General features: G+C 43.7%; 1 protein-coding gene across 3 annotated transcripts in view; it reads right to left on the reverse strand.

Annotated features, from left to right (window-relative positions):
• Positions 1 to 8,247: 8,247 nt before the first annotated feature.
• RHEB (Ras homolog, mTORC1 binding) overlaps positions 8,248 to 18,479 on the reverse strand; it is a 43,329-nt gene continuing 33,097 nt past the window's right edge. The window contains exons 5-9 of one of the 3 annotated variants that reach the window (XR_015222267.1): positions 16,978 to 17,034; positions 16,830 to 16,877; positions 16,202 to 16,283; positions 15,938 to 16,100; positions 9,192 to 9,227 (exon numbers count right to left, since the gene is read on the reverse strand). Coding sequence is in view for 2 of the 3 variants with exons in the window: in XM_086615047.1 (XP_086471173.1) it covers positions 9,135 to 9,227; positions 16,202 to 16,283; positions 16,830 to 16,877; positions 16,978 to 17,034 (280 nt within the window). In the remaining variant the exon portion in view is untranslated. Of the gene's footprint in view, positions 9,228 to 15,937; positions 16,101 to 16,201; positions 16,284 to 16,829; positions 16,878 to 16,977; positions 17,035 to 18,479 lie in introns of all 3 variants that reach the window. The other 2 variants (XM_086615047.1, XM_086615049.1) reach the window with 2 other exon arrangements.

Raw genomic sequence — 18,479 nt, forward strand, 5'->3', positions numbered from 1 at the left:
GTCAATTAGCGGTGCACATTGACTGCTCCTTTTTGAAGGACTTTTTTTCCCTTCCCCCCACCTTTTTTCTTTTTTTCCTTCTCCTCCTTTTTTCCCCCCCTTTTCCCCTCTTTTTTTTTTTTTTTTTGGTAACAGATAAGAAGTAAATAAGGAAACAGTGGCAGTTCTAAGCATGGCACATAGTTTCTCCATGCTGGGTTTGCTTCTTCTTACTCTCAGCTTTTTCCCAGCTTCTTCTCGCCTATTGCAGCCTGGCAGCCAAAAGCCAGCATCCTGGGAAGACTCCTCACCAGTAACACATTGCACTCCATCCGTCAGAGCAGTAGTTTCTTGTTTAACCTTCAAACCTCTTTAAATGGCATCTCCGAAAGCCAAGGACCTAATCCCCTCCGAAGTGCGAAGGTTGGGCTCACAAACCCACTGATGCTATTCACGAGGGTCATTTTTATGAATGTTTTGATCTTTCAGCGCTGAAGCACCAAGACACAGATATAAGTCAGGATTAGAGGGATTTTTAAGCCATAACATTGACCATAAAGTAATATTTGTCATATAGCTGCAATTATGGCTTCGGAGTCTGGCATCTCAAACACCAGCGCAAGGAAAGGCTGCTTCATATTCCCCTCTTTTGTGTTATAAGAGCACCCAGGGAATTTAACTGTCGCATTCTCAGGACAAAGAGCAAGGACAAGCCCCAGCTCATAAACCCCGTCAGTTTATATTAATGACTTGGGCTAGGAAGAGGTAAAGGTAAATGCATGGGGTGACCCATAAGACGTGCCAAGGCACCATGTTAACAGGAGATTTGTCTTTTATGCTCTTTAATAGCTCTGGAAGAAACCTCACACCCTGCTCCTGCTCATCAAATCCTCCTCCTTGTCACCCACGGGGCTCCCATCACTTCCCCCCCAGCCACCGGCACTCTGCTCCCCAGACTGTCAGGCACACGCTTTGACTCTGAACCCTAAAAACTCATTTCTTGGCAGGTCGCTCCCATCCGCACGTGTGCCAGCAGCCTCATGCAGCAATCCCCGCTCTGCTGGCGTTGTTCACCGCTTCGTGTCAAGATTAAAGACCATTTGGGAAGAAAGGACGTCATTATTGAGGCTTAAACGTACACCGCCCTTTCAATTAAGATGTAAAAGTTAATAAGCGTGTGTGCACGCACACGTAGGCTGAGCTGGAAGACATCGCATTGACTGGGATGCGCTGGAGGAGGAAGGAGGGAGGTGGCACGTTGTGTTTGGAGAAGAAACACATCCTTCAGCTGACGCAGGTAAACCTGCCCCGGCATCGCAGAAACACTGTTTACATTTACGTGTTCTGATGAGAGGCAGGAAATAATGAAGAAAAGCCTCATCTAATTAAAAAAACCCTACCCAAACCCTCATTGAAACGCTGGTGTTATTTCCTAGGTGCTAAATTAGTCACCAGATGGTGTGAGAAAAGTAACCGTGCATGGAAAGTCCCACTTGGAAGAGCAGCAGCCAGGGTGGGGGCATTAGCAGTGTCCCCAAAATCAGCCCTTCCTCACAGCCTTGCACTTGGTGCCCTGGGAGCGAAGGAGGACATCTGTCCCTCTTCCAAGTCATGGTGGGGAGAACCAGGGTGATGAGGTGGCACCATAGCTGGTGTTGGGACTCAACTCTCCCATCCATTGGGGTTGAAAAGGCCCACATGCTCTTTCCATTGGCCATGAGCTGTTTGGTGCCTGGAGAGGAAGACGCAGAGCATCCATGACAAACTGGCCCTAAAGTACTCAGTAAAGCAAATATTACCGCAGGAAGAGGTTTTTATGGAACCACAAAAGCCTCCGGCTCTCTCTCATGACAGGATTCTCCTGTTTTTCCTAAGGTGCAAGCTTTAATTAAATCTGCAGGAACTTCAGGAGACTTGTACCCGGCTGTCAGATTTGTTAGCTGTTCAGCAGGTTCAAAAGCTATTTTAGGAGAGACAGAAAGAGGGTGTGACAACTTTATTCTCATTCCTCTGAGAAACCACGTTAAAGATACGAAAGGACCCATCTCTAGAAAGAAAGAAATGATGGGGAAAAAAGAATCTTGAAGAATGGCAAATCATAATTCCTGGACAAATCCCTTTAATTCCTTGCCAAGGATGGAAAGGCTGCTGACGGAAAAGAGAAAAGAGCAGCCTGAGGAGCCTGCGGCCACTACCAACCCTTCAGGCACACGACGCTGGGGCAGACCTTGCCTCCTGCTCATGCCCAGGTGCAGGATCACATCCTGGGCTGCATCAAAAGCAGTGTGGCCAGCAGGTCAAGGGAGGGGATTCTGCTCCTCTACTTGATCTTGTGAGACCTCATCTGCAGTACTGCATTCAGCTCTGGGGTCCCCAACACAAGAAGGATATGGAGCTGTTGGAGCAGGTCCAGAGGAGGGCTACAAAAATGATCCAATGGCTGAAGCCCATCTCCTACAAAGATGGGCTGAGAGAGTTGGGGTTCTTCAGCCTGGAGAAGAGAAAGCTCCGTGAAAGATCTTCTAGCAGTCTTCCAGTACCTAAAGGGGCCTACAGAGAAGCTGAAGAGGGACTTTTGATAAGGGTGTGTAGTGATAGGACAAGAGGCAATGGCTTTAAACTGAAAGAGGGGAGATTTCGATTAGACCCAAGGAAGAAATTCTTCCCTCTGAGGGTGGTGAGGCACTGGAACAGGTTGCCCAAAGAAGTTGTGGCTACCCCATCCCTGGAAGTGTTCAAGGTCAGGTTGGATGAGGCTTTGAGCAACCTGTGGCAAGGGGGGTTGGAACTAGATGATCTTTGAGGTCCCTTCCAACCCAAACCATTCTATGATCTGACCACGGTGCCTCACACTAACAGGACCACGGGCCACCCTCTTCCGCTGCGGCTGTTTTAAGGATGAAGCGCTGGAGACATACATGAAGTTACAAGTTTCAGCATTTCGCTTTAAGACAAAACACGTAGGTCTGAGATTTTTTTGCACATCTTGGATTAGAGAGAGAGAGAAATCTGACTTGATGTCCACAGGGGTGGCTCCGGGCTGTGCTATCCCTGCCCGCCTTGGCTGCCATGGGGCCGAGGAGTGAGACGGTCGGAGCCATTTTGCTCCAAGTCTAGGCCAGAACCAGGGGTGGGAAAATTCAACACCCCAACCATGCAAGATGGCCAAGGTTGATTTCAGGTCCATTGTAAATTATAACCCTGTGGTTACATCCCTGACAAAACCAGGGTGGGAAGGACTTAATGCTGCGGGACACTGTTGGTGCCAACATCAGTCACAGAGACAGATCCAGCCATGCTACGAAATCAGAACTCAACCATCCAGGACCAAAACACCCTCCCTGGATAAATGTGGTGGCTCTGGCCACCACCCAGTTTTCCTACCACATCCCACCTACACGCAGGATTTGGGCACAACTCTTGTCCTCTTACAAAGTGACTTCCATTACATGCCAAGGGGTTGTGAGCAAGGTTACGTTGGCATAAATAAGCCCAGGCTGGGTGGTCTTCAAAATGCAGCTCTGAGATGCCACCACCTCTTTCCACAGGCTCCCATACAGTATTTATGGGAGTGATTTTTCCATGCAGCTCAGACGCTGCCCATGGCACGTGTCCGACCCAGCAATACGCATGGCAACAACCTGCGGTGCTGGCAGAAGGACGCTGCCCAACTACCTGAGTGACGGTAGGAAGATGCCGAACTCGCTCCTACTCTGACGCAGAGATTTCCTCGAGAGCGGGGCGTGACTCCTGGGGGGTGAATCTTTGGGAGTGACCTCGCTAATGCCAACAGGAGTATTTCTTAGAAGAGGCTGAGCAGGATTTGCATTCTGTAGAGGTACCTACTAGGGCCAGCACAACCCCGTGCAAATAATAATTAAGTGAGCAACAGCCAAGGAGTTGCACCACATCCTCTGAAAGGGCCACACTCCAGCTTCTGGAGGAGCATTTAGTGTTTGCAAAGCAGACTAAGATCCAGCACAAGAAGCATCCATATCTCAGGGCTTTGAAAAGGCCATCTTGCTTAAAAAAAAATCTCACAGATTTCTTCTTCGCATACTTTAGTACGAGACACTTCTAGCTGGTTAGCTATGGAACAGCCATGGAACTAGCTCCTTCCTGTGGAAAATTTTTTGGTTCACTGGTGAAAAGGACAAGCACACCTTGTGGGCCAATTCAGAGCAAGAAACCATCCTTATGACTCAAGGGAGAGTTCCTGTATTAAATCCACCTTGCTTGATTAAGACCTAACCCACCTCAAGCCAGTTGCCAAAGCACTAATTTCCGCTGGTGATTAACCCATTCCCAGTGCCTGGATACGTCACATGCTGCCTCCCAGAGCTGCTGGCGAGGCTGGTTACACCAACTGTAGAACATCTCTGCAAACCATTCAAGCAGAGAGGATTTTCCAACACACCTCTCCACTGGCAGAATACATCACCTGTTCCTGGAAATGGGAATCAGCTGCCAGGTGATGGTTTTGGGCTCAAGGCATTGTCTTCATCATGGATGCATCAAGACATGAGAGTCTATGCTACATCTCTACCGAGGGTGGGCATCCCATGCCCTGACTCACCACCCGTCCCCTGCCAGGCAACAACTAGCTTCACCTCACATGGAGTACAGACTTCAAAAAACCTCCTCACACCTGGGCAAATCTTGTCACAGACTGGTGATTCAGACCCAGACAGGTTCCTGCTCAGAAAAATAACTCCTCACCTTGGAGAGGGCACCTGCTGGTCAGATTTAGCCAAATGTTTATTAGCAGCATCACAGGGATGGATATTGAAAAAAAATCTGCAAAAGCTTGTTTTTAGTAATATTCTGTATAGGGCTGCAGCACATCAGCAAGTATCTGACTGAGATGAGGCTTGGGTTTCATTCTGGAAAACATCAGAAAGCCCAGGGTTTTGGGGCAAAATCCTTTAAATTTTCATCTTATTTAAAAAGGGAAAAGTTCCAGTAAGGAAACCTAGGACACCCAAGAAAAAGCTGGATGCTGAGGACACCCCTCACCCAGACCTAGTTTAGCCACATTTCTGCTGTGCCTGTAATGAGTTGAAGGCATCTGGGCAAAGGTTCTCCCTCCCCAGCTGCCAAAGGGGTGTAATTTTGACCTTATTAGATGAGGCTGGGAAGATTAGTCAGTATTAGTGAAATGCTCTGAAGATGAGCAGTACTAATTACATAAGGACTAATTAGAACCTGTTGATTTCTCCTTCTGGAGAGGCTGCAGCACAGCAGTGCTCGTTACCAGGACAAGCCTGGCAAGCCCAGGAGCACCAGCACCACCTGCAACATCTGCACAGAGCAGCAGCACAAATTCTTTAGCAACAAAGGTGTAAGATCACACATTCCTTTTAAAGAGAGTAAAACACAAAATACGACCACGACATAGGCTACCCTTCTCATTTCGGGCTGCTGCCCCTCTTGCACTTGAGAGGAAACGGTTGTAAGCTGGGGCAGATCCAGCTGGGTGCTTCACGCTCACCCCTGCCAAAAATTAAGGTAACTGCAAGAGCGGTGCCTGATGTCCTTGTTCACTTCCAGGGTGCAAGTTTCGATGCAGAAACTTCTCTGATGGAAGGAGCTTCTCACATGGGAAGCCTGACGTCTTCACCGTTGCCTCCAATGCTGCATGAGCTTCCTCAGCAAAGTCCAGTTTCAGTCCACTCTGCTCTGCCCTTCGTTGAGGAACGCACGACGTAAGGCTGCCTGGTCCAGACACTACGATACAGCTACTGCGGACACACGGGAGCAGTAAATACACTTTTCCAGCTTTTTTCTTCTCCAGCATGCATTCACCAACCCTCTACAAAAGCTGGGAAGAAGCATTAGGCTGAAGACTGCACAGACCCAAAGCAGACTGCCTCCAAGGCTTCCCCGTTTGTGGAGTTAATCAGGCAGGGATACACTCTGCTACACACAGAAACCTCAGGAAAAAGAAGGATAACCTATCTGCTTTCTGCCTGCAGACCATCCTCCACTTACTGAGCTGCTCCTGCCCCACCGCCTTCCTTGTCCTCCATGTTTCCATGCACGGCAGGCTGGGAGACGGGCAGCGCAGTCGCTAGGGCTCAGGATAGCGAGAGGTTTCTCAGTATTCTCACAGCAAAGCACAGAGTTGGACAGGAACACAAGGCAGGCAGGAATCATTTCCAGAACAGCACATTTTAAATCCATGCAAGTCAATGGGAATTTAACTTGACTTATGGTGGTCACATGTTGCTCATTTCCTCAACAGGAAAAGGATCTTCACGCTTTCACCTTTGCCAATGATTGTCCCTTAAGAATAAGGCTGGGCCCTATTAAATGTCTATCAATTTTTTTTTCTAGCCAGGGCCAGAGAGCTTATTTCCTTCATGACTTACCTTTTAATCCGTGCACCATTTATCACAATCCTCCAGAAGCCTCCAAACGATCACGGCAGCTGCCAGACAAGGCTGTATAAATCCATCAATTCCAGGCAAGCAGCAGTTTCCTAGATACTGATTTCTTGCTTCTGTACATAACACAGGGCTTCCAAGATTGCCCACCACCCCATTTGAGGGCTCTCAGTGAAGAACCTACACCTTGTGCCAGCTCTTAAGTCAGTATAAGGAAGCAGGAGGTTGCCCCAGCCTCTAGTAGACTCCAACTGCTGGAAGGTGCCATCCCGAGAGGCCAGCTGAAATCTCTGTAGAGCAAAAGGACAAGTAGTTCGCTGATCACGCTTGAGTACACATTTCATTAAAACTGCACGACTATTGCACATGGCTGGTCTTTAGATCTTATTAGCAGAGAAAGGCTTGGACCAGTGGAGTAATTTACATTTCATACCGGATGGGCCAGCAACAGGAGAAAGGAAACAACATACGTTGACGAATGCAATTCTTCAGCTATTACACAAAATGCAAGAGCAGTACATGCTTCTCAGTGCCGAGTACATGAAGTCTTGGAAGTTCCCACTGCAAATCACCCAGAGAACCTGCACTGGCCGTTAAGTCCTCCTGAAAATTCCTCATCCCTGGAAAGTAAGGCCTTGATTATCCCAGGACTACCAGGTTGCACATTTCCTCATCCATCCCCTTCAAAGCCTTAGCAGCTGGCACACTTCAAGCACCAATGCAGCTGCTATTTCAGGCTTTAGATTGATGGCCAGTACACATGCAGCCACTATTTTACAAAAAAAAAAAATTGAGTAAACGTGGTCTTTGAGGTTTCTGGTATTCCGCAACTTCTACCTTTTGATGTAGACCACATGATGTTGTGTCCATGATGCAATGCCAAAGACTCTGGCCACGCAACAAGTCAACCTACCACCTCACTATTTAGGCAATGAAAGACACTGCCAAACAGATGCATGTCACCCCAAGGTCCACAGATCTTCTGAATCCCCAGCAACTTCATTATCAGCCAAACTACCCTTGTTCCAGTGTTGCAGGTTCTTGTGAAGAACCTACTGCACAGTTCCAGATCAGTCTGGTACTGAAGTGAAAGCATGTACTGGTTTCCCAGAACGAGCACTCCAACTTTGCTGAACTTTGGTGATCTTATCGCGTGTCATCATCATCCAGCTACACAAACTGTATTTGGCACAAGGTATCAAAACTCAGACAACAAACAAGCTTTCAGAAACTCTGGAAAATATCCTAAATGGAGGAAAAAAGGCAACATTTTTGCCAAGAAGCCAGTTAATCTCATAGTGACCAAAGAAAATACTAAGTTTTTCTACATACACTGTTCACTGAGGGGTTTTACATCATATGAGGGAACCACTGTACAAGAAATGAAGAGATGAGACACATCAAATCTGTATCTTTTACAACAGACCAAAACACAAAAGCCAATTCTGGCCGCAAAAACTTTGCAAGTTTCCTTTCCATTTTACTCCTGTCGGGAATTAAGTTTTCAAATGGACACAAAAATGCATAAGAAACACTTCATTTAATTAACTGTTCTCCAAATCAGCCTCGATTTTTTTTGTTGTTGTTTTGGGGTTTATTTCATTTTTAAATACAAAACAGGTCAACTGCACATTTTTTAAAATATATAGTTGAAATAATTTGTTTCTGGACTCAACAGATTAAGGCTTGTTAAGCCTCTAGTCCAAAAGCCAAGCAAAAACTTGCAGCTCGTTAGGGGAAGCTGCCAGAGCTGTGCTGGGACCCTGACATCGTGAACAGCCAGGTGCCAGGAGACCCCTCACCTCTACCAGTGCAGTCCAGATGCAGCAGTACAGAAATGCATGATAAACAGCCCACGACAATTTGTTTGGGATGTGTAATTTATTTTAAATGACATTTTTGTTTTCTTAGCAATTCTATGCTTGTGACCTGGATAAATCCGCTCCATCCTGAAAGCGTTCCTAGTTACAAGTCCACGTGAACAGTCCGTAGGGCAGGTGCATGCCAGCCCATTACTTGGAACGGATCTGAGCATCTTTTACACCATAACTTAGTTACAGAGGAAAACCACAGGGCAGGTTGTCTCACTGAAAACCCAAGACTTCCCTTCCAAATCAACCGTGTCACTGGTGCCACCTTCCCATGAACAAAGCACAGCTGAGCTACTCAGCCAGTCTGGGGTTCTAGTAGCAAACACGGTGCGGATCGCGCACAACCAGCTTCCCAAGCAATAGCTGAACAATCCATGGGCTCCACGGATCTCACACCTCCTCTTAAGGCCAGCAGGTGAACACTTCACAAAAAAAAAATCAATATGGAGTAATCAACAAAAAAAATTATGAACAGAACATTTAAGGTTTGCAGCTATTTTATTTACAAGTATACATTTAACACAAAGAAACACTGATATCCAAGCCTAGTTAATAGTAGTGTAACAATATGCATCATTTTGATGATTATTCTAACCAACAAACTACACTGAAAAATTAATGCCAGTAAAATTCTTGGTCATAATATTAAGAAATACAATATATAAATTGAAAATATGATTGCTTAAAATTTGAAAATGGAAGTGAAGCCATTTGCACAGGAGTCAGAGTTTAACATAATCTGAAGGGAAAGGCTCCAAACCAACTGTTTATCTTTCAGGTTAACAGAAGAAAAAATAAAAATAAAAAAAAAGAAGCATAGTTTATCCTTAAAGATAATGGGCAGTTTTGCTTCTTCAGGTAGAATGTATTCCCAGTGTTTTCAGGTTTTGCAGTGGAATTACATTACTGAGCATGAAGACTTCCCTTGTGAAGCTGCCCCATCGATTTTTTCTGCCTCCAAAATTATCCTCTTAAAAACATCAACGGCAGTCTGCAAAGAGAGTACAAGATTAATAGGTAAGAAGAAACTGCCCACTTACTGAAAAAAATAATAATAAAAAAATGTCAGCAGTTTTACTGGCTACACCAATAGATAAATGCACGTCCAACACTGATTCCAAAATAAAAGAGGGAAAATACAGTAATTTCAGTTTTGAACACAACCTTTTGGAAGAAACGTGTAACCCCCTTCTCCACAGCAACCCTCAACTATTTTCTCAGTCACTGCAGGGAGGGCAAGTTCGAACTGAGCCATACTCACAACAGAGCTAATCACTGTAATTCAGCTTTATTTTAAACAGCAAGTGCGTGCTGAGAGACTGACAGCACTGAAAATTTCGATGCTGTGCTGCTCCACAGAATAAACCAATTCATTTCCTCCAAGTAATCTTTAAGATTCCAAGTAATTCCAGAAGGCAGCAGGTTTTTCAGCTCTAAACACTAACTTTGCACAGCCCAGTTACGAGGGTTACTTTAATGCTCTTGATTTTCTCGTTTACCTAGAGGGAAGGCCAGTAGTAGACACGGTGCAAGAAGACGAGGGGAAAACATGAGCCAAACTAGCCACTAATATTAAGCAGTATCCTTTGAGAAAGTCCTTCTGAGAGAAAGGGGGTTTATATTTTAAACAGCTCGAACCACAGGATAGCCATCGCTAATGTGGTCAGGCTCACACAAACATCCCAGCTACTGCACGGAACGAGCAGGATTGTAATGGTCTCCTCTGCAAACTCGTGAGCCACACTATGGATCCCTTCACTCCTTCAGAGGGAAGGCAGCACGCGCTCTGCAGAGCAGGAGTCATCTGCTCTGCCATCGGCTACGCCGAATCTCTTCCCTCCACGCTGAGCGTAAAGCCATCTGGGAAGAAAGGCTCTCTCCTGCCAAAACTGCAGGTGATGAAACAGAGCGCACGGGCTCAGAAAGGCAACACCTCCCCAGACACACATGTGCTAGTGAGCCCAAGTTAAAAGTTTTGGGATAGAAAGATGCAATTTCCCAGGAAAGTAGTTTAACTGAACCAGAGACGCTAAGAAAAGATGTCAGACCACTTGAGTGATTCAGGAGATTTTACGGAAGAATTTGGTTAAGTATAGCTTGGGTTTGGTGGGGTTTTATTTGTTCGTTTTTAAAGGTGATGAAAGATGGGGACAGTAGAGTGCCTGGGACAACATCGTGAATGCTACTTGTAGTAAATACCTTCAACTGTTAATCTGGTATTTTCAGGATTTACCCAGTCTTCAGGGTTTCCAAACTGTACACTAACCTCCATCAAAATACGGAGGAACTACGACTACAACCCGCAGCATCTGAAATTTCCTAGAAGTAATTTAAGGATAGATCTATACTACAGCCAAGGACAAGTCGAAAGTGCTTTTCTTCTCTACAGTATTTTCAAGCTGAAGATTCACCGTATGATCAGTACTTCAGCATGTGAATCTTTGACTTGGAAATGGTCTCCTGATCATCTCAGACATGCCATTTTAAGTTGATCGAACCTCTAGCCAACCACCTCGTGAATTCCAGGCATACACTCCTTAAGAAGGAAAGTGTATTCATTATATAAAAGCAGTCACATCATGAAAGAGGATAAAAAGGGACCTTTGTTGGTTTTAATCAGCAGGCTGAAGAGCGCCCTGTGATTTATGACTATGTGTTCTGACCTGACAGATGTTTTTCCGCCTCCACAAGGTATAATTCCTAATTGGATCACTTCCAAATTAATCCCATTGACTAAAGTAGCCCCGTAACAATCTTAAAGCAATCTTAACAAGATTAGACTGAATTTTAAGGTTTCCCATACGTACACCGTTTGTACACAGTACTATCTCTGAAACTATTTGAAATACTTCATCAGCTAGAAATAGAGTATTCCTTGGTATAACGAAGTTTCCCTGCAATCCCAACTAACTGACAGAAGCAGCTCACTGGTCCAGTACTATACAACACATTTCCTGGGCAAATTAGACTTCAGAATCATGGTCAGGACTGCAATTGCCATCAAACTGGTGCCACTAATTAAGAACTTCCCTTAATCAAAACTTGGTGATACATTGATTTATACCGCACCACTGTTTCCTTACTGAAGAGCTGACATTTTCAATGGTTTCATTTCAATGCTCAAGTTCTTACACCCCTGCTTCAAAGCACCCGCTAAAAAAAACCTCCACAATTTACTCCCTCAACCAAGAATCTGTACATTCTCTGTCAAAGACCTGCTGTTTGGAACAGTAAGATGTAGGAGTTCACAGGGCTTGTTAATTCATTTCACAGAAAATACATATTCACTGAGGAGGTTTAATCACTGTCCTACAATTAACCCTTAGGAATTTGTAATTCAGCCCAAACACACTGAAGTATTTTACAATGAGCTTTTAAACAACGCAGGAAGCTGTGTTTTGTGACGTGGAATAAAGAATGCAGCCGGACTTCCTACACATCTGTCTCCATACGGTCCGATTACAGAAGGTGGGTCACATCTAGCCTACAGAAAGCCATCTGCCTTTCTTCTACCTTTCTCCCCTAAGGAAACAGACGTCAGCCTGGGCAAGGCATGCTGCCTAAAGAGCTTAGCCCTGTGCAAGAGACACCAGAGGTTCAACTGCTTCTGCAGATGTTCTCCTTGGTGCGAGTGGGACGGACGGCTCGGGAGGTGCCGTGCTCTCCGCGCGAGCACAGTCAGGAACACGCTACCAGGAGCCAGCGCAGGAAGGTGCAAACACCCAAAGCCAGCCCACAGTCACCACAGTCAGCTCATCCTTTGGTATTGTTGTATTTTTCAACTCTGCAACTGTTTTATTATTTCTAAGAGGAAATTCTCAACTGCTCATACTACTATAGCTTAAGTGAAACAAAGTAGGGAATTCCACAAGAAAGGCTCAAAGCTCCTAAAGTTAGCCAAAGCAATCTGACATACTTGATAATAAATAAGCAGCTTGAGAAGATATGAAAATAATAGCCCAGCAGGAATCTGAGAGGTGTCCTGGTTTAACCCCAGATGGCAACTAAGCCCCAACTCAGCCGCCCGCTCACTCCCCCCCTAGGTGGGATGGGGGAGAGAACTGGAAGGATAAAAGTGAGAAAACTTGCGGGCTGAGATAAACACAGTTTCATAAGTAAAGTAAAAGCCAGGCACACAAGCGAAGCAGAACAGGGAATTCCTTCACTGCTTCCCATCGGCAGGCAGGTGCTCAGCCACCTCCAGAAAATCAGGGCTCCATCATGTGTAACGGTGACTTGGGAAAACAAATGCCATCACTCTGAATGTCCATTCCTTCCTTCTTTCTCCCCCAGCTTTATATGCCGAGCATCACGTCATATGGTATGGAATATCCTTTTGGTCAGTTAGCATCAGCTGTCCCAGCTGGGAAAACTAACTATCCCAGACAAAACCAGCACATTCCCACCTCTTATTCCATATCATCTATGTCATGCTCAGGTACCATTAAGCTCTCTTCCATTAAGTCTCGGAATTTCCTCCTCAAAGCCCAGGGATTTCCCTAGATGACTGATATGTTCTTCATATGCAGCCTCCTCCGAAAGTCCTACCACGTCACCCTTGTCTGCAGGAACTGATACATAGCCTCAAACATATTTGAGGGAATATGTATATTTAGGAACTCTTGCCAGTCACTAACATTGATCCTCACTGCAACTATGATTCTTGCCTCTCTTGCTTTCCATCTATTCAACATCGTGCCACTTCTGGAACGTGGTATCTTTTGGTAACTCCTGGCAGAACAGGACTAGTTTGCTATTTCAGTTGCCCAACATAGTAGGGCTATGCTCCTAGGACTCTCACAGATGCTCCAAAGAGGATTTTTTTTTTTTTTTTTTTGGCCAAAGCAGGAAGTGAGAAGAGTCAAAGCTCTCCCACTCCCATTTAGGGGAAAGGAATCTTTCCTATCAGAACCTGTTACAATGAATACCTTCTCTTGTTTCAGCAGTTCCTCACAAACAGAGCTGTTGTAAAGGATAAACCACACTGCTGACCTGAGTTTGGTCCAACCCCTGCAGCAAGGAGACCTACTGTCTTTACTCTCACTGCTGTGAAGAACACCACGTACCAAACCACTTTCAGACCAGCATACTAGAAATTGTCATACTTTTGCTCCACATCCACCAAATACAGATGGCTAGGTTTCAGAGAGAAAGGATTAACAGAATTCCCCCTCTTAGTCAGGAAGGTTTGAGCTCTTGGCTGAAGTTCTTAAACTCTTAATTCCTAATCCAGTCCAGCTCATCCCTTTAAGCATCAAATTAGCTTTCTGCAAAGCAAACAGAATCTGAAGCAGTTTTGGAAGCCGTTTAGACTTAACCTTGATAGGTATGTTACATTCACTGTACCAAGCCAGTACGGGGGAACATTTTGACGAACCTCCAAGAAAAAAAAGTGCTGACAGACTTCTTTTTCCAGTAACGTTGACTCACATAAGGTGAACATTCAGTGCCAGGAGAACGACAACACGTCTTGTTACCAAGTTCAAAATAAAGCCTTTCCCCTCGCAAAACCAGAGACATTTTTAGAGTAAAAGAAGATATCCTGTGTTGATAGAGGTCTATATATAAGCTGTTTTGATCCTGCCAAATTAGGATTTGGAGGAAAAAAATTGCATGAGCCCAGAAGTGCTTCTGGTCTAACTCATAGGAAGGAATGCTACAACACCTGGTGTCTCCTAGCGCCTCACAGTTCTCGACTCCATACTTTGCTCTCAAAGCTCAATCCTTCACCTCTTCAGAGGTGCACATTCCTCTCCAACCATTTGTGAGAAGACTAAGGCAGCCGCCCCAGTTTTGGGCTTCTTCACGCTTTCTTCTGTACATCCCAAGCCTCCAAAAGCAGCACGCCAGAGAGCCTGAAAGATGGTCATATGCTGTGGGCACCCACCTCAGAAGTGACACAACGATCTCCTAAACTTCTGAAGCCAGACAAATTTACCGTGTATGTTATGTAAGAGGCACGAAGGAAGAATTGTGTTCGAGCATCTGTTTCTAACAACCTGCATCTAAATCCAGAGGGACCGAATTTACGGCTACCTGCGACTGTTACTCTGAAGGAGGCTGCCGAAAGGAAGGCCTGTAAGAACACCTTTGACAGCAAGAATGAACACAACTTCTGATTTTTTGCAGGATTTGTACAGCACTGTACAGGATTTTGAGTATCTGACATACAATTGCCATTCCGATTTCCCTGAAGGCTACGGAGTTTGCTGTACAAATTTCAGCTGGCAGCATAACTTTAGACAGACAGTCTGAGACTAAGGAACAGACACAAGTAAATGGCAGTCAGTGGGACTTACTTTGTGCAACAATTGAATATGCAAGACAGGCCAAGCATCATCTAAAGCTTGTAGCTTCTCTGCATAAATACATACAACCTTTTCTTTCTTGGATCAAGAACAATACAAACTTCAAAAAAGTTATCAGTAAGATATTCTACTAGATATGAATTTCTATGCTGTTACACATTGCAAACATATGCCAGAAGAAAACAATTACAGGCAATAGCTTTGCCTAATTCAGAAGTATTACGTTGTTTAAAATAAAGAGGAGGGAAAGAAAATCAGATGCCTTTAATTAGTTTATTATTTACACTGTCTGCTCAGTTTCATTGGGTATGCATTTGAAGCTCTCCAGCAGCACAGAGAAGATATGGAGAAATTTCATGCTTTCATCATGCCCGATTTTGACGAGGTTAATGCAAGTCTTAGCCAGAAACAGAAGAACTGATAATACAACTCCATATACATATATACACTTTTCTGCAAGTATTCCATAGCTGGAGAAAAAAATTCAAGTTTTTCTTCCAGGGAAAATCCAACTACTCAAGTAACTTGCAGAATTGTTGACAACAGATGTTGGACAAATGCTAATTGTTTTGCTTTTGGAGACAGAGGAGAGGTAAAGAAAGGCTGCTTAAACAGGTCCTGTCCTAGATACAGAATTGCCCTTTCGGTTGTGTTGATGTAATCAAGGAGGCGATACGTTAGGTTAAATATGAGACAATATAAGTGTTTCTTCTGCATAAGGACTCATTTGTTTAAAACTAGCCTGAGAATGCCCTTTTGACCCTATTGTATGTCTACGTTTTCAAAAAACAAAAGCTTTGACGCTGTTGAGACTTATAGGGGAAAAAAAAATAGAGGACGAAGGAAAAAAAAAAGGGAGGAAGCAGAAAAAAAGACACCTTCCCCAGCAATCCGCAGCGGTTATCCATTATTTCTAGCCCAAACTAGGAGGCTCTTGTAGCTTAGATATATAAGGTCTCAAATCAATGACAAAGTATTATTAACAGCCACAGGAATAATTCAAATACCAGAACGTATTTAGGAGGCATTTTAAAGAAAGTTAGAGCAACCAAGAAAAAGATGTTATTTAAAATGTAATTAAACACTTTCTTTCTGTGATAGGAAGCCAACAAGTGCAAATATGTGCGGGTTATACCACATCCAATTGTGCAACTTCATTACAGCTGTATCACAGTAGTGTCTGACAGCCTCGACTGCATCCTAACATTTTTCTGTTTGCTCCCCCCCCGCCTCATGGACGCACAATACAATTATTCCCCACATTAGAAAGATTGAGCCCTGTCTAGCACCTTAAAACGTGCAGTTCGTCCCCTTACACCAACTCACTCCTCTGCAACCACAATGACCTCCTATTTAAGGAACTGCAGCAGATCACAGACCCTGTTCCACCTACCACATGGATTCGAGTTTTAGTTTGTCACTAACTGCTCTGCTACGTTCAGTGAAGCTCAACTTGTAGTTCTTCACTTCCTCCTTCCATTTACAGTTGAGTCGAAAAACTTGCGTACATAAACCTGAATGCAGTCATTTTGTTTCCAACCATCTACAACAAATATCTGTAGAGTACATGCACATATTTTAGCTTCCTTTATTAAGTGAAACTGTGAGTCATTACATTACATTGCTATTCAAATAAAGTGAATCTTAAATCCATTACCTGATTTTCTTTAGCAGAAGATTCCAAGAAAGCTGCATTCCAGGATTCTGCTAAAGCTTTCCCTTCTTCATAGCTGATCACCCTGACCAAAGACAAAAAAAAGCAAAGCTTCTTTATAACTTGCAAAAGAATTGGAATTTGATACATCAGGAAAGTCCTCAGAGTACTGAAGCACATAAATACATGTAATAGGAATGTTTTGTGAAGTCTGATCCGGAGCATTTGCTTTTGGCTGCTGTCAAATACGCTACTGGGCCAGGTAAAACTGCTGTGAGACCCAGAAGAGTAGTTGTCCCAAAATATTGCTTTGTTTTCATTATCTGTAATATAATCTGGTATTTCACAGTTGTGAAAAATATGCTTCTGTTATTTGTTTTGAAAAAGAAAAAAAACCAAACTGAAAAAGAAGTGTTAAGTGACCGTCCCTGGAACCTCATAGCAAAAGTCAACATTACAACACAAGTTCATGGCTCCTAGTTCACATTCTGGACAAAATTCCTTTGCCAGTATCTTACTTTAACCTACAATTTGATTTTAGTTACGGAAAGCCAGGAACAAAACCAGTGCATTGAAGCCACAGGAATGCCGGCTGCTGTCTTGCATTTCACACATACTGGAGTTCACATACCGTTCCATATGCAGGTCTTTTTTATTTCCAACCAGCATAATGGGTATTCTGTGAAAGAAAGTTCAGAACTTCAGAACAGTTATAGTATACTGAACAAAGTACTAGTAACATGCCTGCAATGAAATGAGATGAAAGTGTCACTACTTACTGGACTTTTCCCACCATATCCAATAACTTGCCATGGATAACTTTTATCACTTCAAAACTGCAAAATAAAGGGATGAAGTCACACATGCACTCCAATGTTTATCCTTAATACCCAATACACAAGCAATTAAATGCATATGTAGGTTGCTGTGTTTAAAAAAATACTCTATGTATAGTGGCAGAACTACAAAGATGCTGAAAGTCTTACGGATTTTGTGTACAACAGACAAAATGGTGCCGGAAGGAGCAAAGACTAGCCTATGTCTCCCTGGTTATGAACATTTGCAGAAATAAATAACATTACCCAGGACTGATGCATCTAACACAGAATCACTAAAAGCCCCTCCCACCTCCCATCTGGTTTGTATCTGCAGTAAGAAATTTAACTGCTGGAGTCCAACAACTCTGGATGAGCATGTCAAACTAAAGCAGTCTCAAAGAAAAGGTATTTAGTTAAGCACACTCCATCTTGAAAGAATACATTATTTTTTAAGAACACTTGGTTCATAAAGAATTCTATAGTTTTATTTATATGAAAGTCAAGAGAAGCCTAAATTCTAATTTTCTATGGAAAGTGAGTAAACAGATCTGCAGGATGGTATTGAAATAGTGGTTATTCCAATACTTGTTGCCTGTTCACCTACCACGTACGTGAAGTTTGGATGACAGGAGGTAAGAAGCGGTACTGTGAAATATCAAGAAGCCAAAACCCTCACTAACAAAATCCACTGCATTTGACATTCAGTACTTTTTAGAATAAGCTATAAATGGGGCTGAAGAGCAGGTGTTGTGCTCCTCTAATTACAGTATGGAAAAAATGCTGGTACATGAAGTGCACAATTCAGTCTTGTTTTAAGAGAGAGGCACAGGTTCACAGATGAGAAACACAACTGTACAACAACAAAGTGACTGAAACTTTTCCAACTTCCAAGGCTGTTAGCTACAGGCAGTGTCTTGACTTGCACTGCATTTCAATTAGAACTGAATCTCTTAAAAGGAGAGCAGCACTCAAACACTTCCAACTCATAGCCCTCAAAGAACTGGTGCTTAAAAACACTATTCAAGCTATTTGAATCATTAAAACTTCTCACTTCTGGAACAATAAACACTACCATATTTAAAAATATTTTTTGTCAAGTAGGTCAATTTGTCTGACCAGCAATAATTTTTGAGACTGAGTAGAAAACAGTGCTTCTCCATGCTCAGCGGACAGTTTTAGCTTATCCTATCAAGAAAATTAGTTCTTGCAAACAAAAGCACGACTCAGTCTGGCACAACTTACTATTAGTAACTCAAGTACGATACTACAGATTCCACAAAGACATGGAATCAATGAAAGAACTTCAGGGTTACAAAGAGCTTGTGCTGAAAAGGCGTAAGTGAAATTCTGGTCTTGAGAACTTGTCTTGGGCTTTCATGCTTATAATTACTTCAAAAATAAGAGTTAAATGGAGGCTGGTTGTGACAGAGTTGAGGGCATTGCTACATACAGAACTAGGTGAC

This window comes from Tauraco erythrolophus, chromosome 7, assembly GCF_009769465.1.
Source record: "Tauraco erythrolophus isolate bTauEry1 chromosome 7, bTauEry1.pri, whole genome shotgun sequence".
NCBI classification, from domain to species: Eukaryota; Metazoa; Chordata; class Aves; order Musophagiformes; family Musophagidae; genus Tauraco; species Tauraco erythrolophus.